The sequence below is a fragment of the Topomyia yanbarensis genome, chromosome 1 (assembly GCF_030247195.1).
Source record: "Topomyia yanbarensis strain Yona2022 chromosome 1, ASM3024719v1, whole genome shotgun sequence".
NCBI lineage: Eukaryota > Metazoa > Arthropoda > Insecta > Diptera > Culicidae > Topomyia > Topomyia yanbarensis.
In genome coordinates this window covers 191,714,200-191,739,108 of record NC_080670.1, presented here as the reverse complement: position 1 = coordinate 191,739,108, position 24,909 = coordinate 191,714,200, and the positions used below count along the sequence as shown (strand labels likewise).

Here is a 24,909-nt window from a genome sequence, read left to right as displayed (position 1 = left end):
TCTAGTTCTGTGCTCATCTTATACCCACATTTCGTGTGCAAACTTGAACGCGCTAATGCGTACCAAAACACGTGCACGTGTTCGTCTGCACATCTGAACCCCATGTACACGTACGCGGTGTTCGTACACACTGAATCTTGACACTAGTTTTCTCTTTCTCGCACTCATCATCACTAGCGTTGACGCATTTTGTTTTGTGCATGCCTTCCTTGTGTACGTACATAATGTTTAAACCTAAGTTTGCACATCGTTCGCTTGGGTTCGATGTTCGATGCAAACCTGTACACAAAGGCAAAGCATATTTGAGGTTGAACGCGTGCACGACATTTTGTACACGGGTGCAAACTTGTCGATGTTCATGGGAAGACTGTTTGCAATTATAGCGCCACTGACATACGAACAAGCATATGGGGCATAGACCACTAGTGAAAAATTGTTCCCAAACCTGAGGGTTAACCCACAAGCAAATGAGTGTTTGGGACCGTGAATAAAAGGTGGAGCTAGTGTTCTGGGAAAATTCGATCGGATCGATGTTTTTTGAGGGAATCCCCTCATAGTGTTATGTCTGTTAGTCTGCGATACTGCTGCCGAAATCTTGTTTTATTACAGTTGGATTAGATTGGATGGTTTGGTGTGTAATTGAAACGCACAATTCGGACTGGATTTCGAATAGTTCTATCTCAATCGGTTGTGGGGGTGATATTGAGTCTGAGTCGTGTTGCATTTGAAACGAAATTATACCTAATTCGGCAGAATTCGGATCTGGCTGGTTTCAGCCAGTTAAAGTGAATGAACCGATTTGTAGTCATATTTCTCTAAAATCCGGTTGAGCGGAGTATAGCCAATGTATGAAAATGTAACCAGATGGTTTTGGAGAGAAAATGTTGTGGAGAGGGATTTGAGTTCTACTTCAGACCGAAATTAGTTATTTGGCGAATTCGAAATATTTCGATCTTGATTCAAACGAGTGCCATTCAGTTATCGGGACATCAGTTGACTGAAGTACAAAAAGCTTGGAACAGATCAAAATATCAAACGAACACTTGTAACAAGTTTGTTGTTACTAAACTTGGATGAGGAAGTAACAGATTAGTTAGACGTTTTGAACTCACAACATCACATACCCAGATACATAGCTGATAGCAAGATGATTGAATCAAATCAACAAACTTCCCTACTGGACCATCTACATATGTACATATCTCAGAATATAAACTATTTTTTAACACTAACTTTTGGTGTTTCACCGCGTCATCCTATCAAAACCTTTGTTTTATTACTTCGAAACATACTGAAACCGATTGGTAAGCACCGTCAAACCATTTAGCACGTTTTGTTTTGTTTTCTTTTTTTTGACATTTACACCACAGGCTCGGTTACACGATCAAACGAACTTAACTTTAGTTTCTTTCGCCGTTCTGAATTTAGGAAATAATTCGCCAACAAATCGGCAACAACAACAACAACAGTAGTGATTGTTTTTTTTCTCGCAACGATGGGATTCCGTGTTTATTAACTTTCATCGACTGTTGGGGTTCTTTTGTTTGTCAAACTATATAGAAATAAAAATATATTTTTCTCATTAATTTTAACATAAATAATTTAAAGAAATGATTATTAAAAATAATCACCAAGTTTTAATATAATCACCTTAATTTGATAACATTATTCTCCGTTAAATGTAAGTCAGGTAAGTATTGATTAATATCAAAGAAATAGCAATTAATTTATTTAATAAACTTTGTAAAAATATAGCGACTAAGAAAACATTACACTTTTTCATTTTTTTCCACGTTTATTTTTGCTTAATCTTTCAATTAATTTTCTGGTTTAGCAGCTCTCGCTTTTCATCATTCTATTAGTATGTAAGGGTTTCACATTGTTTGTTTTTCTTTCTCTTCTCTCGTAACCAGTGTGTGGTATACGTTATTTCCTATCTTTTTTTTCTTGGGACTGGAGGGTAACATAAATGACGTTCCACCTGTGTGTTTGTTTGTTTTTTTTTCTGTTTGTTTGTTTTACAATCATTCATTGCAACTAGTGGGATAATCCTCTTTCCCGCTTAGCTGGAGTATCTTGTCCCTATTTTGTGTGAGTGTGTGTTTGTCACATTATAAATTATCATAACTAGTCAATATTGCACGTACGGTTCCTTCGAATGGGTTTTCTTTTTTTTGATAACCATTTCCTAGCTTACTATTACACATTTTTTTTCCTGCGGGTACTTTGTTCCGCATTTCGACTCACACAGATTTGCATTTTTCATGTGACAAATGGTGGTCACATTCCCGCTCGCGTTTCTCATTTTTTCCCGTTTAGCACCATCATCATCATCGCTTCAATCGTATTTCATCTTCTATGTTACCTAAGTGGCGTCCATTTTGAATTTACGCTCTCTCTGTTTTGTTCCCATTGTTTTTTTTGCGCCAACGAGTGTGGGTGTGTGTTATTAGCTTCGTTTACATTCGTATTTCGAGGACAGCGATTGCCGGATAGTGAATCACTGTGTTTACTGCGGTCATTTGAAAAAAACCTGTTCAAAAACAGCTGACACAGCTAGCAGTTTGAACTATCAAAAACTTCTACCTGGTAAATTGTTACCAATTTTGATTTCGTATTTTAACTGGTATGATAGAATAGAAGTTCATTAGTTATAAATTGAATACGAACTGTCCGATTCATAATAAAACCGTTTTACGTCACATTTTCGGCATTTTGCCCAGAATTAATTGTTTGAGGGAAAAGTTGTATTTATTTTTCTTTCTGCCATCACCGCCGTGCTGAATGGTAATCAGTTTGCCACAGTCGGACAAACAAACTACAAAAAACATTTTTGGTTGATTTCTGATATGTTTCACAGTAAAAATTAAAAAATGTTAATTCGGGTTTCTAACCGCTACTGTAGAAGACCAAGCTTACCGCCAATAGAAATAGCTTACCGGTAATAGAACTAGTTTTCTTATTTTGCAATAGCTTTCGATTTATATCTTATGTGGTTTTTGTTTGAGGCGAAACTGAGTCAGTTCCTAACCCCAACTGCTGTCAAAATGTATGAACTGACAGCGGTTGGGGTTAGAACCTAACTCAGTTTTAGGTTCAAGCGAAATCGCCATTAAAATGTTCAGAAGGTTCGAACTAGCAAAGTGACTGCAAGTCGAATACGAAAGCAATCCGCCTTCTGCTTGCCGCGGCGCATTCAAACTGACATAGACTAATAAAAGAGCGGGCGGCTAGTAAATCGAATTTCAGTTCACTATAATTGTAAACAAAATTCTATAGAATCGTTGAAAGGATTAGAAAATCTCACTCGTATGTTGATCATGGGAAAGAAAAAGACTTTATATGAAAATAAGCAAAGTCCTCCATTGGAAAGCTCTATTCCTATCGAGATGGACACTCCAACGTTTACTACTGTTGGAAAAGTTTTTCCTCTCCTCCGCTGCAGCATACTTTAATTAACGTCTTCACTGATTGAGCTTTGCGGCATTTTTTGAAGATTTAATTGTTTTGTTCGGCAGGATGTGCCTGTGAGTTAAACAACAACAACGAGAAGATGTACGTGTTTTGTCTTGCTTCGTTTAACATGTGTTCGCTTCAGCAGTCGAAATGTACGCGATTGCTGCTGGACCATGAACTGGATTGAAGTGGATATAACTATAGTTCCATGCAGTTGCAATCCGATTGGAATGATTTATAGAGTCTTTTAGGAAAGGTTTTAGACTAAATTCAGTCGCTTATTTTACTGCACAAAACGTCAAGCAATGCACTTGTCACACTTAACTGTACTTCTGCTGCACGGTTAACCTAAAATTGCGCAGTTTTTAATAAAACGTACAAGCGGGATGTACGTAAATCTGTCGCCGGCCTTTTTGGAGGACTCAGCACAAAAGAAATTCTTTTTTTATTTCGATTATAGAGGTTTTAACCTTAAGGTCATTCGCCTTTTCGAGTTAGAAAAATCTCTAACCCTATGTGCGGGGTTGGGATTCGAACCCAGGTGAGCTGCGTACAAGGCAATCGAGTTACCAACTATGCTATGCCCGTCCCCCAAGAAATTCTTGAAGCGTTCAAGGCTCAGCCAATTTCACGTGCAACTATTTTCACCAACACCGGAAAATAACAAAAATGCAGTTGTGAATAAAAACCAAGTTTCAGAACAAAGAAAAATGGGCTGCCAAGTGCCAAAAACAAGGTGGGACAATCAACACGCAAATTGGCATGAACATTTGGCATTTTAAGCTGAGTTATTTCCTGTATTTTGAAGCAAAACAACGTCATTTATCATAAACGTAAACAAGTACCAAAATTTACAGCGAAACACCCCGAAAAAATACTAATTTGCCGCCGTACACTTCACCGTAAACACTTTGTGAATGAAAAATTCCTCATTTTGGATGATAAATTATACTTTACATTCTCGCGCACCATAAATTAGGTGGAAACGATAGTTATTACACTGATAACATTGAAACAAAACCAGCCGATGTTAAATATGCCGGCTAATCGGAATTCGAACCGAAGGTATTGGTATGGGTAGCCGTTTCTGAGAAGGGTGTCTCGATGCCTCTGATCCGTCCAAGCAAAGTTAAAGTAGTCGATCTGGATGTTTATATTAGTGAATGCTTACCGAAATTTAAACAATTTATCGAAAAAAATTACGCTCGTGAAGAAATCAAGCTTTAGTCTGATCTTCCTAGCTGTAGTTTTGCTAAAAAAACGGCAGAATAGACAGTTTATAAATAAAATTAAATATGAGACTTTGTTTTCAAATTTTCAAATGTACACTTTGGAATTTAGTCTAAGACCTTTTCCAAAAACTTTCGAATTGGTGCCCATTATGTGCTGTGTACCGACATAATTAGGTTGTGGTCTAGGGCACGTCTCGATTCGGTTTACTGTTAAATGGTTTATCTATAAAAAACGATCACCGACTTAGCAGCTCATAAATCGGTTTCGCTATTGGTAGTCGAGGAAGGCATCAGAAATCAATAAGAATCGTACTGGTCGCTCTGAAGTGAATTGTGTATGGGTGTCGAGAGTAAAGGCGAACTATTCGCTCGGTTTCTACGCGTTGATTTACTGCTGAAAATAGGTTTACTCGCATGTGCCAATTATTGAGGCTAGAGAAAGTCGTGCGCCCCAGAAGTAATTGGTTTCAGAAGAGCTCGACATCAAAGATGGTTCCGCATTATCAAAAAATCACTGATAAATTGTAAAAATGCTGTTCCAAAGCTAGTGACCCATTAAAATGACGGTGTTTCTCAGCTTAGGTGTTAAAAATTCAAGAGTAAAAAAATAAAATTATTTCTTGCTTGAAAAAAAAAATCGAGTATCCTATTTTACCGACCCTACTGTTACTCAGAGCTTCAGTACTGCAGTATCGATTCTAGCCAAAAAGGGTCGGTACTAGAGGCCCTAATTAGTATACTCAGTTTTGGGGCAAGTTTATACAGTGCTCGTTTTTGCTCAAACTATTGTTTCTTCAACAAACTGAGCTATATGTGGTGTCGATTAACTCAAATAAGTATCGTAGCTAGTGTTTAAATAATGAACCATTCGATTGCTATTGACGTTGCTATTCGGATGGCCAATCTTTTGTTACGTGTAAGGTTTCCGTGCTCCATGGTTTCTCTATCATGGGAAATCCCTTCAATTTTAATTTCCTATCCTTCTTTCTTATAAATCCAAAGGCCACTGCTTCACAAATATCCTGCAGGACTGCTGATTCCTTGCTAACACCTTCCGTTACCCAAAAAAAAATCAGTGGCGTCCCCTCCAAAGGCCAGTCGAAAGCTGATGCTGCCGAGCCGGTCATATGTATATACGTATACATATGAGGATACACTATTTGTTTCCTCAGGGCTGCAGACCATTGCACCATTTCTATTTTGAATGGCAGACCGTTGACCGAAACGCCTAACCCAGTGGTGTAACCATGGGTTAAATTAGTTCCCAAGTAACATATAAGCATTAAAACGTAGCCTATTATTAGCTTTAGATCCACATATAGGGCAGTCTTAAAGAGCCGTGAAGCCCCAAATACTGATATAACGCAGGTATTATGCCCCAGAAAAGGCGAAATATAGTGCTATTAATGCGAGAGCTCGTTTTTGCAGTATTAATGCTATTATATAGCATCAGCGCCTAATATTGGTACATTGGCATTACAATAGCACAATATCCGCTTTCTACTTGCTCTATACTGGCACCAAATGCACATATAAAACTTACATGCTTTAAAGATCCGTGAAGCATGTACGCATTATATCAGCTTTATATACGCATATAAAGCAAGCAATAATGCTATATTTCGGTTGCTCATTTATGCATTATTGATGCTGATATAGAGCTTTATTGCATTGTTAATGCTGTAATGGAGTTTCAATGCAACACTAGTGCAAATGTATAGCCAATATAGTGCAATGGATTAATGCTTATGGTCTTTGGTGGTGCACCCTGTTTTGGGGTAAATTGATACAGCAATAAATTTCACGGAGTTAGTTTGTCACATTGTAGTAGCAGTTGCATTGCCTTGTTTTGGAGGTTTTTGAGGCATTTGCTTACGCTGTTTATTCGGATGCTCAGTACTTTCATTTCATGTTCAGTTTGAGTTTGTTTCCACTTCAACAAATCACTAAACTTTGTTAGTTCGAGGCTCATTTGCCTGATCTAAACTATCACCGTTGATAAACAGAACTGTGTCATCGGCAAATAGGGTTACTTCTGCATTATCCTAGATTTTTCTCTTGTCGTTAATGTAGAGGATAAACAATGGTGGTTCTAGTGCACTTCCCTGTGGAACACTATTTCGGTTTCCGATGTTGTAGAGCTGTTGTATCTTGTACCTTGCAGACGTGCACTGCAAATGCCAAAGTAACTGCGAAATCACTTAAGAGCTTTTCCTTTCTCTTCCAAATACACAAATCAGTTTACGGCAATCAATTGTTTTCAAACGCTCGTTTTAAGCCAATAAATCCTGCCATTAAATCTGCTCTATTCTCATAATTTTTCCGCAACTCCATCTCCAGATTTGAAAAGAGTTTCTAGACATTTTCAAAGTGTCTTGGAATCGCTACGTACAGAAATCAACTCGACCGGTAGCTAATATACTGCAAGCAGCATCTGAAATGCAGATTATATGCTACTTTACTGCATACACTAATGCTTACTGGTTAGCTAAGGGTTGCTCCATGCTGAAGTCTTTATATCAACATTCAATTTCTGTTCAATTCTAACTTACTGGCAGTCTGCGCAATTATTTTCTTCTGATTTGCTGTCATTCACTGAAAGATTTCCACTGTAGATTTGACATGTCATACATTCGACTTTTCGCTCAGCGATTGTTTTATTAAACCAACCAACATTTGTAATTATTATTACTCTATCGAAAGTATTGACCTATTTCTTGATAGAATGTCACCTCCAGACCATTAAATACGCGACTCCTATCCCGTCAAACGTTTAAGTTTTCAATATCTGGTATCACATGGTGATTTAATTAGATGTTCATAAATTCACATTCCGTAAGGCAAATATTACAACATCCACGTGACTGGATCGGAAACTATCGGGATATGATTGGTTAAAAAATTGATGACGAGAAATCTTTTTATTGATCTAGCCGTGATCAAGAGATAATCTTCAACAGAGAGTATTTTTCAAGTATTCTTCAGTGACAAGCGTGAATTTGGAGTGTGTGATAGATGGCGTCTAGTTGAAACCAAAAAATAGACCGAACAAAAAGTACAATAACTTATCGTCAACTTCAAGACTATTGTTTTCGTATCAACTTGCCCCAGTCGCTCTATTTGTCCAAACGATGAATAATACCAGTGTTTCTCATGTTAATTTTTGGCTGCTTGTGGATCGATATAAGATGTAACATATATAACAAGAGCTGGTTGGATTTTCGGTTCCATGAAAGGATTTTTTGTTCCTTACTGTAAAGGGTGTTACGATCAAAAATTGGTCAACTTCAACTTGACGGATATTTATCGTGCATTAGAAAACCGGCGCACCCATCATTTTAAAGCTGTACGTGTGCAGTATTTTACCTACTATTTGATTTTGACATGGCAGTTGTGTAAATCACATCGAAGCTAGAGGAGCAAAATTTTGCTCGCGCATCGCGAAAATCCAAACTAACAAGTTAGCGAATGTCACCAATGTTATAAAAATATTCGGAACAAGTTTTTCGACAGCTGGGAAGGTTAGATCGGAGGGAAATCGGAAAGCCAGATGCCGCAAAAACTATGAAAAGAATGGCCAACTCTTTCAAGCGAAATGCCAATCTCTCCGTCCGAGATGTCGCAAGCAAGCTGAAAGTGTCGTGTACAACCGTGCATCGAGCTTAAAAAAACGAGCCGTACTGTTGAATTACAAGAATGTGGTGTCTCCAAATAAGTAAAACAAGTCGACCAGAGAACGATCGCGGAATCTGCTCATGAAAATGCTGACGAAGTTTGATTGCGTGGTAAAGGGCGACGAAAAACCTACGTCAAGGCAGACTAATCAGCTTCCTGGACAGGAATATTATTCGTGGACTGGTAGAAAAAAAGGTGACAGATTTTCAAACACATTACATTGTCGAAGTTAGCGAAAAAAAATATCTCGTGTGGCAGGGTATCTGTTGCTGTGACTTGAAGCGAGCGACATTGCCTGAAAAAGTCCCGTTCTGTTTTGGTCTGTATTTGGAATTTTGCCATTATGGAAAAAATTCAATGAAGTAATAGGACATGAACCCTTCTAACACGTGGGAACTACGCCCGGTAGAAAGCTATTGGGAAACCTCGTCAAGCGAAACCTCAAGAAGACGCGTAAGACTGTTTGTCAGCGAGATGCAGCTCGAGGCAAACTGGCGTTCAGCGGCGAGAAAAGTGACCAAGTATCAAGCTGTACAAAATTTGATAGGAGTCAAACAAAAGGCCCGGAAATTAGCATTCGCTAAAAAGCAAGCTTGAGTGAAATTTTTTTCTTTATACTGTATGAATTGAATTTTTAAAAGAAACATGATCTAATTTTTGAATAGAAAGTTTGACCAATTTCCATTGTTTGACCAACGTTTGATAGTAACACCCTTCATATACTCTTCCAGAATCATTCTGTCCTGAAATAGGTCAATAGTTTCGATAGAGTAATAATAATTCTCGACAAACATATGATTACGGCTTAAAAGCCAGCTGTCCAAATTGAAACAAAAGAGAAAAAAAATCTTTTTCATTGACTGCTATGAACTGTGTTTAGCCAGTAACGGTTTGTCCGGAATGTCCTTTCAAAGAGAACTTTGACAGTTGGCTTTTAAACCGTAATCATGTTTGTCGAGAATTGGTGTTATTGCACGTTTTATTGCGTTAAAAATCAGAACAATGAATAGTTGAGCTTTGAAATGAACTCATAACGACACTCCCAACACATTTAACACAGTAAGAAAGTTATTTGAATTTGTATTGGACGGCAGCACCGTAACGAGTTCGCTGCTTTGTAGATTGAAGTACGATTTACATTAGGCTTCCGTCACCGGTACAGCACGTCAACGGAACGTCAAAATTAGTTACATGCAGTTGAATGAATGTATTCATACACAAAATCAGTTTTCCCACATGAACATCGTACAAAATATTTGCTCTGGTTCTGTGCTCATATTGAACCCACACTTCGTGTACGAACTCCAACGCGCTATTTCGTACCGAAACACGTGCACATGTCCGCCTGCACAACCGAACCCCATGTACCTACACGGTGTGTGTAAACATAGGTTCGTTGCACCAGTTTTCTCTTTCTCACTCTCATCATCACTAGCGTGGACTCTTTTTGTCTTGTGCGAATCGTTCCCGTGTACGCACCTGGTGTACGTAGACGAGTGCTTAAATTAGAGTTTGTACATCGTTCGCTTGGGTTCGATATACGTGGCGAACCTGTACATCGAGACAAAATTTGTTTGAGGTTGAACGTGTGCACGAAATTTTATACACAAGTGCAAACTTGTCGATGTTCATTGGAAGTTTGCACAACATCAACGCCACGTAACGTTTTTGACGCACGCAACGTGTGAATGGGTACACGAGAACAGCATTCAACTGAAGATAAAGAGAAAGAAGGGTGGGAACATTTGGCATGTTTGAGTGTATTAGTTTTGTACTTGTAAAATTAAGCATGGCCGCCGGGCCCCTGAAAGTAAACATAAACATCCGGACGAGCATCCAGATTCTTTGGCGATGAAAAGAGAGGAAAGGCCAAACTTCACCTCGGATCTTCCTATTCGTACACTTAGGGACACTTTTCATCTCGAAACTATCGATATTAACAGAAAAGCCCACTACGTTATTTGTTTATGCTTTTATTCTTCGTATCCTCCTATTCTATTAACTTCATCGAAGAAAAATGACAATCTCCATCATACATAGAAAAAAAATGTGCCCACCTGTATCCGTCTTGCATACAACTTATCCTGACGGAACAGTAATATGACGGAACGGTAATTGACATACTTTGCCATTAAGGCTCAAGTTACCTCAAGGCTTGGTAGTATGCGTAAGAAAAATTGTGTTCAGCTTTGCCACCAGATTATCCATTTAAACCTTTTCAAAACTCTAAAAGAAGAATATCAGTCGATTTATTAGGTCATCACGATTCAATTCATGCAAAATACCTGCTGGAAAAACCATCGGCTTAGCTGGATGGTGCTTTTGAAAAAGTGGCTGTGATTTTTTATCACACTACCACACCGAGCTGGGGTACGCAACACAACTGCGCAATGAAAAAACCACAGCCACTTTTTCAAAAGCACCATTTAGCTAAGCCGATGGTTTTTCCAGCAGGTATTTTGCATGAATTGAATCGTGATGATCTAATAAATCGACTGATATTCTTCTTTTAGAGTTTTAAAAAGGTTTAAATGGATAATCCGGTGGGAAAGCTGAACACAAATTTTCCTGCGCACACTACCAAGCGTTCAATTCTAACACATGCTTAAAAAAGGTAACTTGAACCTTAAAGGTGGCTGGTGTATCTCTGAATTGGGCTTAATACGTTCACATATGGGATTTTCGATTGATGTGCACCGGTGTAGTGGAGTGCACTGGTTTTGCACTTTCTAGCAGAAGTGTCAATGGAACATACTCAGTTTTCTGCACTTCTGCTAGAATGTGCAAAAATGGTGCAGTTCCAGTGCACTTCACCACACCGGTGTCAAAAAATCTCAATAGTGACGAACCCATTCATGGCTACTTCGATCAGTTTGAGAAATTTGCTTAAAATTTAAATGACCGCTAATAACACACACACGCATACATTTTTTATTGAAAGCAGTTTTGGGAACCAAATTCCTCCCTCGCTGCCTGCTACCATATGACTTGCTGTTATCGGTGCGACTGTGTGTGTATTTGTGTGTTCACTTCACACTTCTTTACCGACTGGCGGAGTGTACTCATGTTTCCTTTCTCTCTCTTTCTCATTTGTCACAGGTGTGTGTGTTGTTTCAGTGTTGTGTGTGGCAATGAAATACATTATACTGCCAAGCTCTATGCACACGCCACCCCGATAGTGATGGCGATTCTAATACTATTATTCTACTACTCTACAACAACAGCTCCGGATTGTTTGTGTGTGTGTTGGTGAGAGTGAGTGTTTGAGGGTGTTTTGGGGGTTTCGGGTTCTCTTTTTTTTCTGTGAGGGCAGGTGGTGGCAGGACTATACACGATAACAAACTCCTAACATTCAAAAGAAAATCAAAGAAAATAAAATCTTTGACACGAAGTTGATAAACAAACGAAAAACAAACATTGCATAAACCTAATAGGAATATAATTATTTACAATAGCACGTTCTGACAGCCGTTTAAATGAGGTAGTATTCACACAAAGTTAGGTTTCTCATGTTTCGTTTTGACAATAAGTTAAGGGAAATTAAGAGTGTTGTGTCTTTTTGAACAACTATAGAAAAAAAAAACTTAAACAAACTTAACAATTACGTGTAACACAATGCTGTCGCTTTTTAAAATGAAGCTAAAATTGGTAATTATATCATATTGCACGTTGTTAGTAAAAATAATCAGGTTGTCTGCTTTACACCTACATCTTGTATTTTTTTTTTACATGTTAATCCTTAACGACTGAATGCTTGCGTGAGCGTGTCAAGTTATGTCTAAGGTTGAGTATGTAGCTCTGTAAATGCCTTCCTTTATTTCGTCTTATCTGGCCTTTTCGTGACTGGTTTCGTTTCTGTTTATATACGGTCAGCAACAATGGGAATGGTTCCGCTGTTTGTTTTTTTTTTGTATTTAGTTTCGCTTACTCTGGCGGCAGTAGAATGTATTTCATATTTTATATATAGATTTAGCTAGCTTTACTACTTCACTGTGTGTCCTTACTTCGACTATTTACAAACATTGTTTTTTTGTTGTTTTTTGTTTTGTTTTACGCCAAAAGTTCTATGTTTCTTCTTTGATTTTGTTTACCTCAGCTCAGTTTGTAGTAAATATTTGTCTATATTTATAAATATTTGCTTTTTCATATTTTTTCACCTTTGTTTATAAATATAAATATATTACCTTTACGCATTTTGCTTGTGTTATTCAGCTGCTAAACTTAAAGTCAAACCTTGTAACTTTCACTTTCCGCTTTTGCAAATGTAAACGAACGGCTATTTTTTGCGAAACGAAACACTTTTGTTTGTCTAGAGTCGAATTACTCGTGTAACTATAAATAATGAATAAATTATTACAACTGTATAACGTTCCCTATCTGTTGACCCTTTTTTCCGGTCGCAACATTTGACTCCATATTAATTCCTAACATGCCGCCCGTAATCTGCAATATCGATTTTTATTGCAGATGGAGGTTATTTGTTTGTTTGTTTTTTTTTCCACTTGTTTACTGACTCTGACTCTGGATGCAAATGCTACTCGAAAAAATTGTGACACCGTTTACTCGCGCTTATCCAAACACAACCGATTAACAAACTATCGAAAAACTGGCGCACTAATTCTTTTTTTTTTTGGTAAACCTGAAATGTAACTGTTGAGCAATGTTTCTCACTATTTAGCGCTGACTGCGTCCTGCTTCCCGCAAACGGTGTTCGGAAATTGGTTCTCTACTACTTTTGTGCAATTAACTCTGCATGAATACGGTGAGGGGCGGAGGGTGGGGGCTGTCGTGACTAACATACGGTCGCCCCTCGTCCACCCGCGAATTAGCTTGTACCATGTACCATTGTTTTACGTGTTATATATATGTATATGCAAAAAGTCTACACCTAATGTCGACAGCGTAAATCAATCAATTTGCGGGTATCGACACACGGGTCCATCCGTTTTTGATTCCTTAATGACTTTGATTTGTTTTATTTTGTTGTTCTATGACCCTGTGGTAGCTTGCTTTTGTAAGCGTTTACGCGCGTTTATATTGCAAAACATGACCGAAATTGTTTGTGAGGAGTAATATCAGAACTTAGGGGAATCTAAAGTGCCTGGGAATGCCTGCTAGTTTAGTTTTAACAGTTGGTAATGGAAACCTGCGAAACGGACTTTGGTGTACAGAGACAGAGAAGCGCCCTGAAAATGGGGAATGTTACGTGTTTAAACGTCATTAAACGTAAATTTGCACAAATCGATCCTAAACGTCAGTTTGAACAATCAACAAATCATCACATCAGACACTTAATTTAATAATCCTATAAATTTACTTGTTACCTTTTCGAAAGACTCAGGGTTGCAAGTTTAGAAATGCGTATCCAAATAGGTGGGGAAGCGCTTCTCTGTCTCTAAAAACTAATATCTTCTCAGATTTCCTAGCGGTTATTCAGATTCACAGTGCATGCGGCTCACCTTACTCGTGAAATGCTTTCTTTTCTTTTTTCATCAGAAGACCTCCATTTTCTAAGAATCGATGAAATTTCCTAACAATTAAAAAACTATTACCCCACGATCACTGCAGAGTTATGGCGGGTTGCCTCGAAAAAAAAACCCTGCGCTTTCATCCGCCATTTCAGAGTCCGGAATGGCGATTAGAGCTGCGACCCACTTTAATAATTGTCCGACTGCCGCCACTCGGTTCTTATTCGAGTTTCGATCGTATCTTATTAGAAAATGATGTTTCAAAATCGGTTTCTTCGTTGGACGGCGTCCGACTAAGGTTTATTATTCCCCAGGTAACAAGTGAGGTTTTATGGTAGTTTTATAGCCACCGATAAAACTTAGATTGCACTTGTAGCGTGCTATAAAACTTCAATTGAGATATCTGACGTTTAAAATTCGCACACTGAGATCTTGCATTTTTATACTACTTAAGCCCAGAAGCGGTTTGTTTTCCTCCTAATTCTCCGTGTAAACGACTTGTTTTCCTCCCAATTTAAACGTCAAAACGGCAAAATATCAACGCAGCTGGATAAGTCAATTGTTACTTGGGATTGGACCGGTGTAGGGTTGCTTTGAGACATGTTTATGGGTTTCTCAGTGGGTGAGTCGGTTTGTGCCCGAACATTTTCAAATCAGATGCAACTTTTTCTGTGCGTAGTACGTAGAAGATCAGGCATCAAGAGCATTTTTTGGAAATGGAGTATGTGTTTTCGCTTACAGATTTAAAAAAAATATTGGTCGAAACGAATTGGCTTTACAAAAAATATATTTGTGTTTTAGATCATCAAATAAACTTCTAGAGAATATGTTCAAACTAGTACCGCCTTTTTTAAAAGAGCGTAAAAAATTATTGTTCAATCTACAAGGAAATTTTTCGGTACTTTTTGGCTAAAAACTTCAATAAATTAGCAACATTTATAAAAGGTTTCGTTATGTAGAAATTATAAGAATTAATTTCGAGGATATATTTATGAATCATTCTTGTTAAAAACATTTAATTTCAATAAAATAACAGTAATAGAAGTTATTTCGAATCAAAATGTTAATAGCGATAAACTTCAAAGAATTTGACCGTTCTTCAGATATAATTTATCTTATTTTATTCAAATCATTCGTGGAGGTACGCTTTTTCGTAAGTTATTCGTGTGTCTCCATCAGCAGTGATAAGTTCAACAAACGTTTTACATTTAGCGATTCGTTAAAAAACAATTAGGGTAACAGTTCAAGGAATTTAGAATATCTTCTTAATTCTAGAAGATACGGTGTACTATTATTTTGTATTAATCGAATTGTAACAAAACATACTACAATTAAAAAAAATATTAAACCAGTGTAGAAAATTGTACAAAAAAGTGATGATGGAACAACTTATGCGGAAGTGGTTTACGTTCTGAAAGCCATTAAAACTAGACAGCTGAACATCCAACGGAACGATATTTTTGCCATAGCACTAGAGACAGCTTTATAGCAAACATTGAGACTTCCCAAATTTGAATGGAAACAAATTAAAAAATATAAATAAAATAGAGAAGAACCACAAATGTATCGTTCAGTTCTGATTAATTTAGAGTGTGAAGTGATTAGTTTATTAAAATGAAACTATTAACACCTTCACGTGCTAAACTAATATGAGAGCTTCTTTACACTAATTTTGATGCATGTATGACTTTTGAAAACTAATTCGCGGAAAACCGAAATTCTCCAGTCCATATCAGACAGCGCTGTAAATATGGAGCACCTAAGAGACCTAATGGAATATTGGGACGTTATTTAAGTCCTTTCAGTGTTTTTGTGCTTCATTCGTCGTTCGCAAGTCGAATGAGCAGCATGTGGATGCACGGTAAGACGGTGCGGTACGATGGATTTTCGTCGCCCGTACTGTTACGAATGTTATTTTTGTCCAGCGCTGCGAAATTTCAAAATCAGCTACCTATTTCTGCTTGTATTTACCGAAACCAACATTCAAATTCACCGCCTCTCTCATTCATTAACTTTCTAACTGTCTGAAATTTCCTGCAGAATCGAATGCTTGAGTGTAGAGGAAATATAAATTCCTTCAGCAACCAAAGCATTCATTTGTTATGATGTGGACAGTTGGCAGAAGTTGGCATCCTCTATATTTTCGAGCATAATTGAACTGCGTAATCAATATCTGGTGCACTTCTGATCAATAATCTCTCTCAGAGCAAGCATAGCAACAAAATTCAGTTTGCTTCTGAAACCGAACACATTCGAACCAGAAGGTGCACTGTGTAGGGAGAACGAATGACGGGGGAAACGAACCAAACATTTCATTCATCGCGGCGGGCATGAATTGAATTTCGTTTCTTTTTCAAGTTCACACAGGGATGTCAACTTTTTTAAGCTCTGCTTTTGTCAATCGACCTTATTTTGCATCATGACGGTTCGCTTTTTCGAAGTTCACCGATTATATCCCGGATATTACCAATCCATGTTTTTCTACCCAAGTGTCTGAAAACGAGCTAGTTTTAAAGCTACTTATTTAATTAAATTTTCAAGTTTATTATTTTGAATTTTTAAAGTACAGTTTTTTCCCTGTGTTTTTTCTTAGATAAGATTTATGATGACATTCAATTCATTCTCAGATAGTTGGACCAACAAATTTTTTTTTATAAAAAAAATATTCGAAAGCACATACGTCATTTCTAAAATCTACCCTAGATACAGAATGGTCTCTTCACCCCAGAGGAATCGACGGTAATTCCCATATCGAATGCCCATTTAAATTTTCTTCCGAGTCGAAAATAATCCAGTTCATCATTTACCCGTTTTGACATTAAATTTACTCGAACATTTTTCTACCCGCCATTTCACAGTCTAGGATGGTGAATAAAACTGCGCCCCACTTAAACAATTGTCAGGCTGTCGGGGCTGATGTTTGCCTAGCCAATTATATCTTCGGCTGTTCGAACTGAAATGTAGATCTCGATTGAATTTCGCCATAATTCTTCCTTGCGTATACAAGCGTAACCGGTTCAGTTTATTTTTCGATTTACGGAACGTTTTCACTCAAATCTAGATGGAAAACGATCAACCGAAAAAGTCCAACTGGAATCGAAATAAATTCCGGTTGTACACTAGCACCACAGCTACACTTCTGCAGGAGCTGGCACCTGCCGGAGGGTAGCTGGGTCTCGATTTAATTTCGCCACAGTGTATTCGGGCACAACCGGTTTAGAATTACGTTCAGCCGGAATCGAATATTTCATTTGAGCTGAGCATTAATCGGAAAGAATTCTTTGTCACGGAGTTCTGACTGACAAAGGTCGGGCTTTTAAATCCAATTGTATCAGAGATGCTTCGCATATAACTCGAATGACACAACCGATTGTAAGTAGAATCGGTTGTGTCCTGGAGCCGGAACTCTGAAAGAAGCCAGCTGAAATTCCGTCTCATATTCCGATTGGCTCTACTGGGTAGTTGAAAATTCCGGCAGAAACCGACCTGTCAGATTTCTGTCAGTCAAACTCGGGTGAAATCAATTTCCTCCGCATGCCCTGGCAAAATTTTGACAGGAATTGAACAAAACCACACCTGAATTTTAACAGGAACCGTCCTAAAACCGTTACAATATCTTCCGGATATTTCGGTTTTTTGTTCCAGGAATCGAGCAAAAAGTCCGATAAAATGCTGCATATCTGGCAGAATTCAGATAGAAACCAGGTTGTGCTTCGCTTAGTTTCGCCGTTTTTCTGCCACGCCCACAACAACTGCCAACAGCACCAATATCGCTTTGCTCTTATTCTGTTCAACTTTCTTCTAGGTCGCGGTGACTAGGTCGTTGAAACTGAACCCAAGTGACCATAAACATTGCATTTAAAATGCAATCAAGCAATACATTAGCATCGTAACGGCATAAAAGCACAAACACAGAGTAGCATTATTGGCAGCTCTATATACGTATATAAAGTTGATATAATGCATACAAGCCTCAATGAGCTTTACGGCAAGTATACTTTACGAATGCATTTAGTGCTTTTATAGAACAAATATTAAGCCAATATCATGCTAGTTTAGTGCTGTGATTTTAATTGTTATTCATTTCTTCTTCAAAATTATGCCGACACAGCACCATTCGAACGTATCAAGTATAAACGTAAATCGTAAAACATTTAAAGCAAATTAAGATTAAAATATTCAATAGAAGAGGGTCAATTACAGTTCTAAATTGTAATTTAATTTTCCTCCCTTTTGCGTTCATCATATAGAAAAGAAAACACAAGAATGCGTTGAAAAATATTACACCAATTAACAGCCAATCGAAGCTGTCTATTAGTATGGGTAGTACCGCTAGCAGGCCTTAACATTTGATAATTTAACATTGGTGATTCATCGTAGCATTAGTAATGCAGAAAAAGGGCTGTCAATCTTTGAATCCAATGGTACATTATTTCGCCGTTTCTAGCATTCAATCATTATATAGTGTTCACTGGCTCTTGAAGGCTGTACCTAAAATGGATGACAGATTCGCCGTTCTTGAGCTTTGCCTGTTTGCCATTGTTTGTTGTGTCCAAATTTTAAATCACTTATTTTGCAGCGAATATACGGTCGATTGTTGATTAGCTAGAACTCATCTGAATTTCGCCGTAAATGCTGACCCTGAATTTAGTACCCATTTCAATCTTGACCGAAATAATTCGAAATCAATTCCGAAGTCCAGCTGAAAGCAAATTTCTCTTTTGCGAACCAGATTAGCAACAATAAATATAAACTGGCATCACGGAAGATTCCATGAACTTTGCATGGGCTTTCCCCTTTACTACCCCTAACAATCCCATCATGCTCGGGGATTGCATTTTTGACAGCCAACACAATCCAGGGAGCTGTCAATCATATCAAAATGTAGCTGACAGATTTCTGCTGTATTTTCTGTCGGCCGTGAGTGACAGATTCGCCGAACTTGATTTCTATTGATTCTTTTGTTTTTATTTGTTGAAATTACACCATGTTTACTTCATTGGATGTTAAATCTTAAACACAAAAAAGATATTTTTTGCGTTGAAGCAACCTGGAAAAGTACGATTTGATTTAAGATTAGCTGGCATTCGTTTGAATTTTTCTATAAGGGCACTGTTATGCTTACCCTGTCAAAAAAAAAAATGCGGACGAACATGGTCAGGCGATTTAAACAGTTTGACGTTTAACTCAACTCGCCTGTGCTAATTGCCCCTAGGAACAAATGCAATTTGCGAAAGCGATTTAAAGGCAATTTCAACACTTAGACAAATTTTCTGGCGGCTGAAAAGGAATTGGTTATTTTTGCGTTTTTCAAACATGGCGATTCATGATTGGCTTAAGCTTAAAATTGTTTTTTTTTAACAAATCGCGTGTTGTCGCTTGTATTTTGTTTGTCTAGTGCACTTCATTTAGCCAACGAATGTGGGAAATTGTGGAATCGTGTGTAAGTATAGTGGAACAAGATCTCTGACCTAAAGTCTTAATGAAAGTCAGATTATGGTAAGTTTTGGTGTGCAATACCAATTTCACCATTGATTCTTCCGATAATTTTGTGGCGATTACCTAGTGTACTGATAAGTTTATGTGAGTAGATAATGAAACCGAAAATAAATATTATTTGTAATTTTCATATTAGGCAATTAAGGGCGATTAAATGACGCGTTCCCTGGGCGATTTAGCGGCGGGTAGAGCGGCCAAAAAAATGGCGGCGGCAAATCGCCCAAATGTTGCATTTGAAATAGCCCCCTAATTGCCAGCAACTTGCCGACAAATTGAAGGACAATTAGCGCATCCGAGTTGGCAAATAGCCTCCCGTTAGCCAGCAACTTGCCCTTTTTGACTGGGAATCGGCTCAAGTCTTTAAAGTCGATTGGATCACCCACTGATGAATACGTCAATTGTTCGACAGCTTCTTTTATAGATTTTTAAGTCAACACTCGATTCGAGGCTCACAGCCCACAAAACACGATCGATTAACAGCGTTGAAATGTACACTGATTAATCATTCTACTCCCTGACATTCGTCAATGTCAACGTCGCTCGAATTAGTCAAAACAAACAATCCGGTTGTAACGTTTAATCAAAGACTACATATCAAGAAAGCTGGCAACTCTGTTCAGAATCTGGCGACAGTAACAGTAACACCTCTTCCGGGTAAAGGTGGTACTTTCCAAGGTGATGCGCGCACACATATTTACTGTTACATTGACCTTCCTCTGTCACTTCTCTTTGGTTTTGGAGAAGGGTAGAGATATCAATATTCTTAATATGTAGCTTTCGCTTGAACTGTCAAATTGTCTAAGCGAGTTTAGATTATATCAGTAGTTTTTACAATTTGAACTAGAATTTTGATTTGAATTCTGGCAGAAACTATTTCGCCTATTCGTAATTCTGTTGTACTCCTCTTCTTTGGATTGGAAAAAGAAGTATCATAATTTGGATTAATATTTTGTCTGGTGAAATCAGAATTTCGGCTCAAATGGAACTACCGATTCTGGCTGTATTTCATCTAAAAACTGATTGAACTAGAACCTATCCGAATTCAACCGGTTCGTCGAAATGTAATACAATTTCAACTACGCACGATGGCGGTATGTGCAATCCATCCGGAGCCGCCATCGATTTCGATCTTAATTCAATTAACAAAACTCCGACCGGCCGATATGATGTGTGAGGTCGGTTTTGTTTATTCCTATAAAATCTCCTGAAATATTATAATAATCACTTGAAACAACTTTAACATCGTAGAAAATGGAGGACATTCAATGACAAAAAAAAATCGCATAATGTAAGTACTGCTTCTAATAGGAAAGGTCCTTTATCAACTAGCTGATGCTTATACTAACGATTGAAACTGGCTGGTTATACTAGAGGCAGTACGCAAGTATCGGATCGACTAGATAAACTAAACAATAGATGTAATGCATTGTTATCGATGCTGGACAACAAAAAACAGTTGTAAGCTCTGCTGGTTCCTGGTTGTGTCTACAGTCTATAATCTCACTATAATTTTTCGGTTTTTTTTTTTTTGAATAAGGTAAGAGGGAAAAACTGAATCAGAAACTCTACTTGGATAATTGGAAAAATAACCTCAGTGCTAGTTCTAGGTGGGCTCACTACTGATTATATGTTCTGTTGTTTGAATTTTTGTGTGTTTCGGTTATCGTTAGGTGGTTCTAGAGAATAGTTGTATACAAATCATGTTTACAGTATCGTACGCGGCTTTTGCTTAGATTAACACAACTGCTAATCAGTTTTGTAGATTAACAATATGGTTGATGAGATGGGGTTGAGCACACATTTTGTTTTCGGGAAGATGCATTGTGAATTTCTGATTCGCTACGCGAAACCAGCGTTGGTTTCCGCTGGCGACACCCTGTGGCACAGTTGTTAATTTTTACGCGGAAAAACGAACACAAAGGTTTGGTACATTGTTTAACGGCTCAGTTTGCTGGTAAACGATATCATAATTTTTCGCTGAGAAAATTTGATCTATAATAACAAAAATTATACGTTCTTTTTATTGTGTGATATAAAATACTTTGAAATGAAACAGAAAAAAAACGAAAATATACACTAAAGTAAAATTACAAAACAAGCAAGGCCTCTGTTAAAAAATTAACAAATATAATATTTAGTGTTGGCTGTATCAATTGTTCTTCCCGAGCGAAAGACTAAACTCCTGATTCCGATTTGCCTTTACGTGACCGACACGTTCGACGACAGTTTGGCCGGCGGCTGTTGTCGCATCTCTTCCTGTTCCATCGTTCCTCCATCTCCACTACGACGAAGAAGAAGACGGGGGGATGATGATGATGATGATGATGCAGCTGGTTGCTGATGAGGATGAGGGGAACGAGCTACCACCACCACCGCCGGTGTCGAACAGCCGCCCACGGTATGACGAACACCGTCGGCGGCTGAACGTTTCTCCCGGTGGCGGTGGACGTCGCCCAGTTCGTCGTCATCGCCGTCGTCATCGTGTTCACGATGCTCGTAGAAACCGCCCACGCCGCCACCGCTAATGCTATTAGTATAAAGATTTCCAACGCTACTGCTACGTCTACCGTAGAGACTATGACCGTTCTCGAGATTCTTCCAGTTGCCTTCGCTGCGAAGACTGTCCAAGTAAGACGGTGAGATGCTAGCCGCCAGCATGGTGGATGATCGTGCGACGGCCGCCGCGCGATCGCTAACAGGTACATTGGTTGTTGATACCAGGTCGGTATATTGGTTGGTGACTACTGCAGAGGAACTATCTATTTCTAAGCCGCTATCGCTAGCGTACTGGATGTTATTACTACTGTGACGTCTACTGTAGTGCTGTTGTGATGGGTACTGCTGCTGCTGGTGCTGTTGGTGGTAGTAGCCATACTCGGTACTACTCCCTCTGCTAGAGTGTGGTTGTGATTGGCCGTAGGCAGGCGGCCAATGTTTTCTATATCAGTCGGACGTTCCGCTTTGTGAGTTCAGACCAGGAGATAAGGAAGCGGCGGAAGCTGCCGCTGCAGCCGCCACGGCTGCCGCAGCCGTTGCATTCGGAATGGGAAAGTCGGCTTTGAATGGGTTCAGGCCGTAGTTGGCGTTCGCCGCCGCTGCAGCGGCTGCTGCGTTCAGCTCGGATTTGAAGCTGTTCGCCACGGCGGCTGCTGCGGAGAAGTCTGACTTGAAGCTGTTGGCAGCTGCCGCAGCCGCCGAGATGGCAGCAGCCGCTGCGGCCGCCTGCGACGCCATCGCCGGGGACATCATGTTATCGAACTTGCGCGTGTCCGGATTGAACATCGGATGCTTAAACTTGCAGTGCGTACGCAGGTTGTCACTTCTGGTGTACGTCGCCCGGCACAGCGGACACTCGAATCGGCCCGGAAAGTGCACGTGGTAGTGGTTGCGTATGTGCGTCACCACTTTACCGCACAGTTTGCAGCGATGCAGATTACAGCCGCCCGAGAGACGTTCGAAGGTCAGCCGCATATGCCAGGCCTTCGAGCCTGTGGGAAAAGATAACACACAAAGAGACGGGGACAGGCAAAAACAGAGAGAGAAGAATGTCACACGCAGTTCGACTTGGTTTTTGGTTTTATGTTTAGGGTATTGTTTCGATTTTGTTTTTTTTTTTGAGCACCTGTGTTAAAGGACGTACTATTCGACTCGGAATAAAAGAAATGGAAATAAAATGGAAACAGAAGTAGACGTCAGTTGAACAAATGAACAGAACAACAAAAAAAAACAGTAAGAAACTTAAAGAGTAAACAAATAAAACATGAGTAGAATGTGACAGTTGTAAACAAACGAAAAAAAAAACGCAATGAACAGAAATAAGTGAAAGGAGAAACAAAAGAATGAAAACAACCAAAACTGTACAAAAATATATAAACAGTTAGGTATTGCTCTTCCATGTCGCGGTTTTAATACAGGTTTAGTTTAGTTGATTATTTCGCTGGTCTGTGGTTTTATTTTGCAAATGGCAGCGGAGGCGGAGGTTATAAGTACATTTGTTTCTGACAGATTAGATACAGAGAAGAGAATCCAATTACGTATAAAATACACTTAGACAAGAAAGAAATATATTTAATAAGATTTGGGCGTCGTTTTGCGAGAGGTATATAGGAAAGTAAAATTTTAGTAATACACTTATTCGGAAACAACGTAACTCCAATGAAAGTACAATAAGTGGACGCAAAGAATAGTGTAAAACACCTGGAATGTTGCTTCAAAATATTGCTTTGCTGATTTAGTAAATGTGTGTGTTTTGTGGGTGTGTGAAAGAGAGAAAGATGAATAATCATTTGCTTAGTATTTGCATCTTCTTATGAATAAATAAAGAAATCACCAACCAGCACCAACGTAAAGAGTTTCAATCAACGATTAATATATCGAATAAAAAAAAATATAGTTACAGTAAAAAAATAAACAAACGCTTATGAGGCACACGCTCAATTCGCTTCTGAACAAACAAAACTTGTGTCAACATACGATAACAAAGTAGAGTCATAAACTGAAACACTTGTTTACATCTTGTTAAAAGCAAAGTACACATTCATAGGATTAGTGGTAAAAATATTATTTACACAGAGAAAATTTATAAAATAGGCTAGCAGAGAAACACTTAGAATGATCCGACTTATTTTTTTTTACTCGAAGAAATAACAGCTAAAATTATGAAAATCTTCGGCATTGCTTTCAGGGGAAAGTAGTACACATCGCCAAACACTGCTGGATTATTTAAGAGAGGGGGGCGGGGGTCTCGAAACGCACTGTTATTTTAATGTTGTAGATCGACGAATGTGAATGAATTCCGTGACAGATATTGTGCAACAAACACAGAAAGGGAAACAGAAAGAGAGATAGAGTATGACGGGAGGGATGGATCAAGGGGCTAACCGAGAGTGAGACAAACAGTCAATAGCTTTTAATCGTGGTAAACCAGAGCCGATGATTTCGGGGGGACATTGAACGCGCTACCGCTGACCTGATGTCATTTTGCGGTCGGTTTTTTTTTGTTCCGTGTACAAAAAGAATGTTCCATACAAACAAACAATAACAGACACAGAGAGAAAGAGAAACAGCGAGTGTATGGCGAAAAAAGTGACATTTTTTTTATTTGCTGGCGAAAGAGACATCAGCGGGCGAGGGGATAACCGAACAGAATGAAGAAACAAAAAACAAGTTTATTTAAAAGGGAAAACAGCGATAAATCAGATTATGAGTCGATTTTAATTTCACGTGTAGCTTAATCAATTGAGGGGGGAGAACAGTACAACATCGAGGTGTTGATGTATATATTGAGGTTGATACAGCCATGCTTTTGTTTTCGATCATTTAAATTCGGAACAAAACGAACTCATAAAAGGTAAACAAACAAATCGAACGAAAATAATTCATTTCTGTGGCCAAATCGAGAGAAAGAGTTTATTTTAACCCTGATTGCCCGGTACCATCTGGCTAATGTTGGCATTTCAACCAATCCACTAGTTTATTAATAGCTTGATTTGATGTGATGACTTGCAGGTTCAAAGAACAAACGACTACATTTCCTTAATTACTAGATCGGTTCGATTAAACTGTCAGCGAGATTTGGA

At 38.5% G+C, this 24,909-nt stretch overlaps 1 protein-coding gene across 4 annotated transcripts in view; it reads right to left on the bottom strand.

Moving 5' to 3' along the window:
- The window catches only part of LOC131685169 (sex determination protein fruitless), a 624,000-nt gene that overhangs the window by 17,986 nt on the left and 581,105 nt on the right, over positions 1–24,909 (bottom strand). For 2 of the 4 annotated variants that reach the window (XM_058968704.1, XM_058968798.1), the window contains one exon: positions 1,776–22,818. The exons of the other annotated variants lie outside the window; for them this stretch is intronic. In XM_058968704.1, the coding sequence (XP_058824687.1) occupies positions 22,274–22,818 (545 nt within the window). In that variant the 3' untranslated portion in view covers positions 1,776–22,273. Of the gene's footprint in view, positions 1–1,775; positions 22,819–24,909 lie in introns of those variants that run through there. 4 annotated transcript variants of the gene reach the window in all.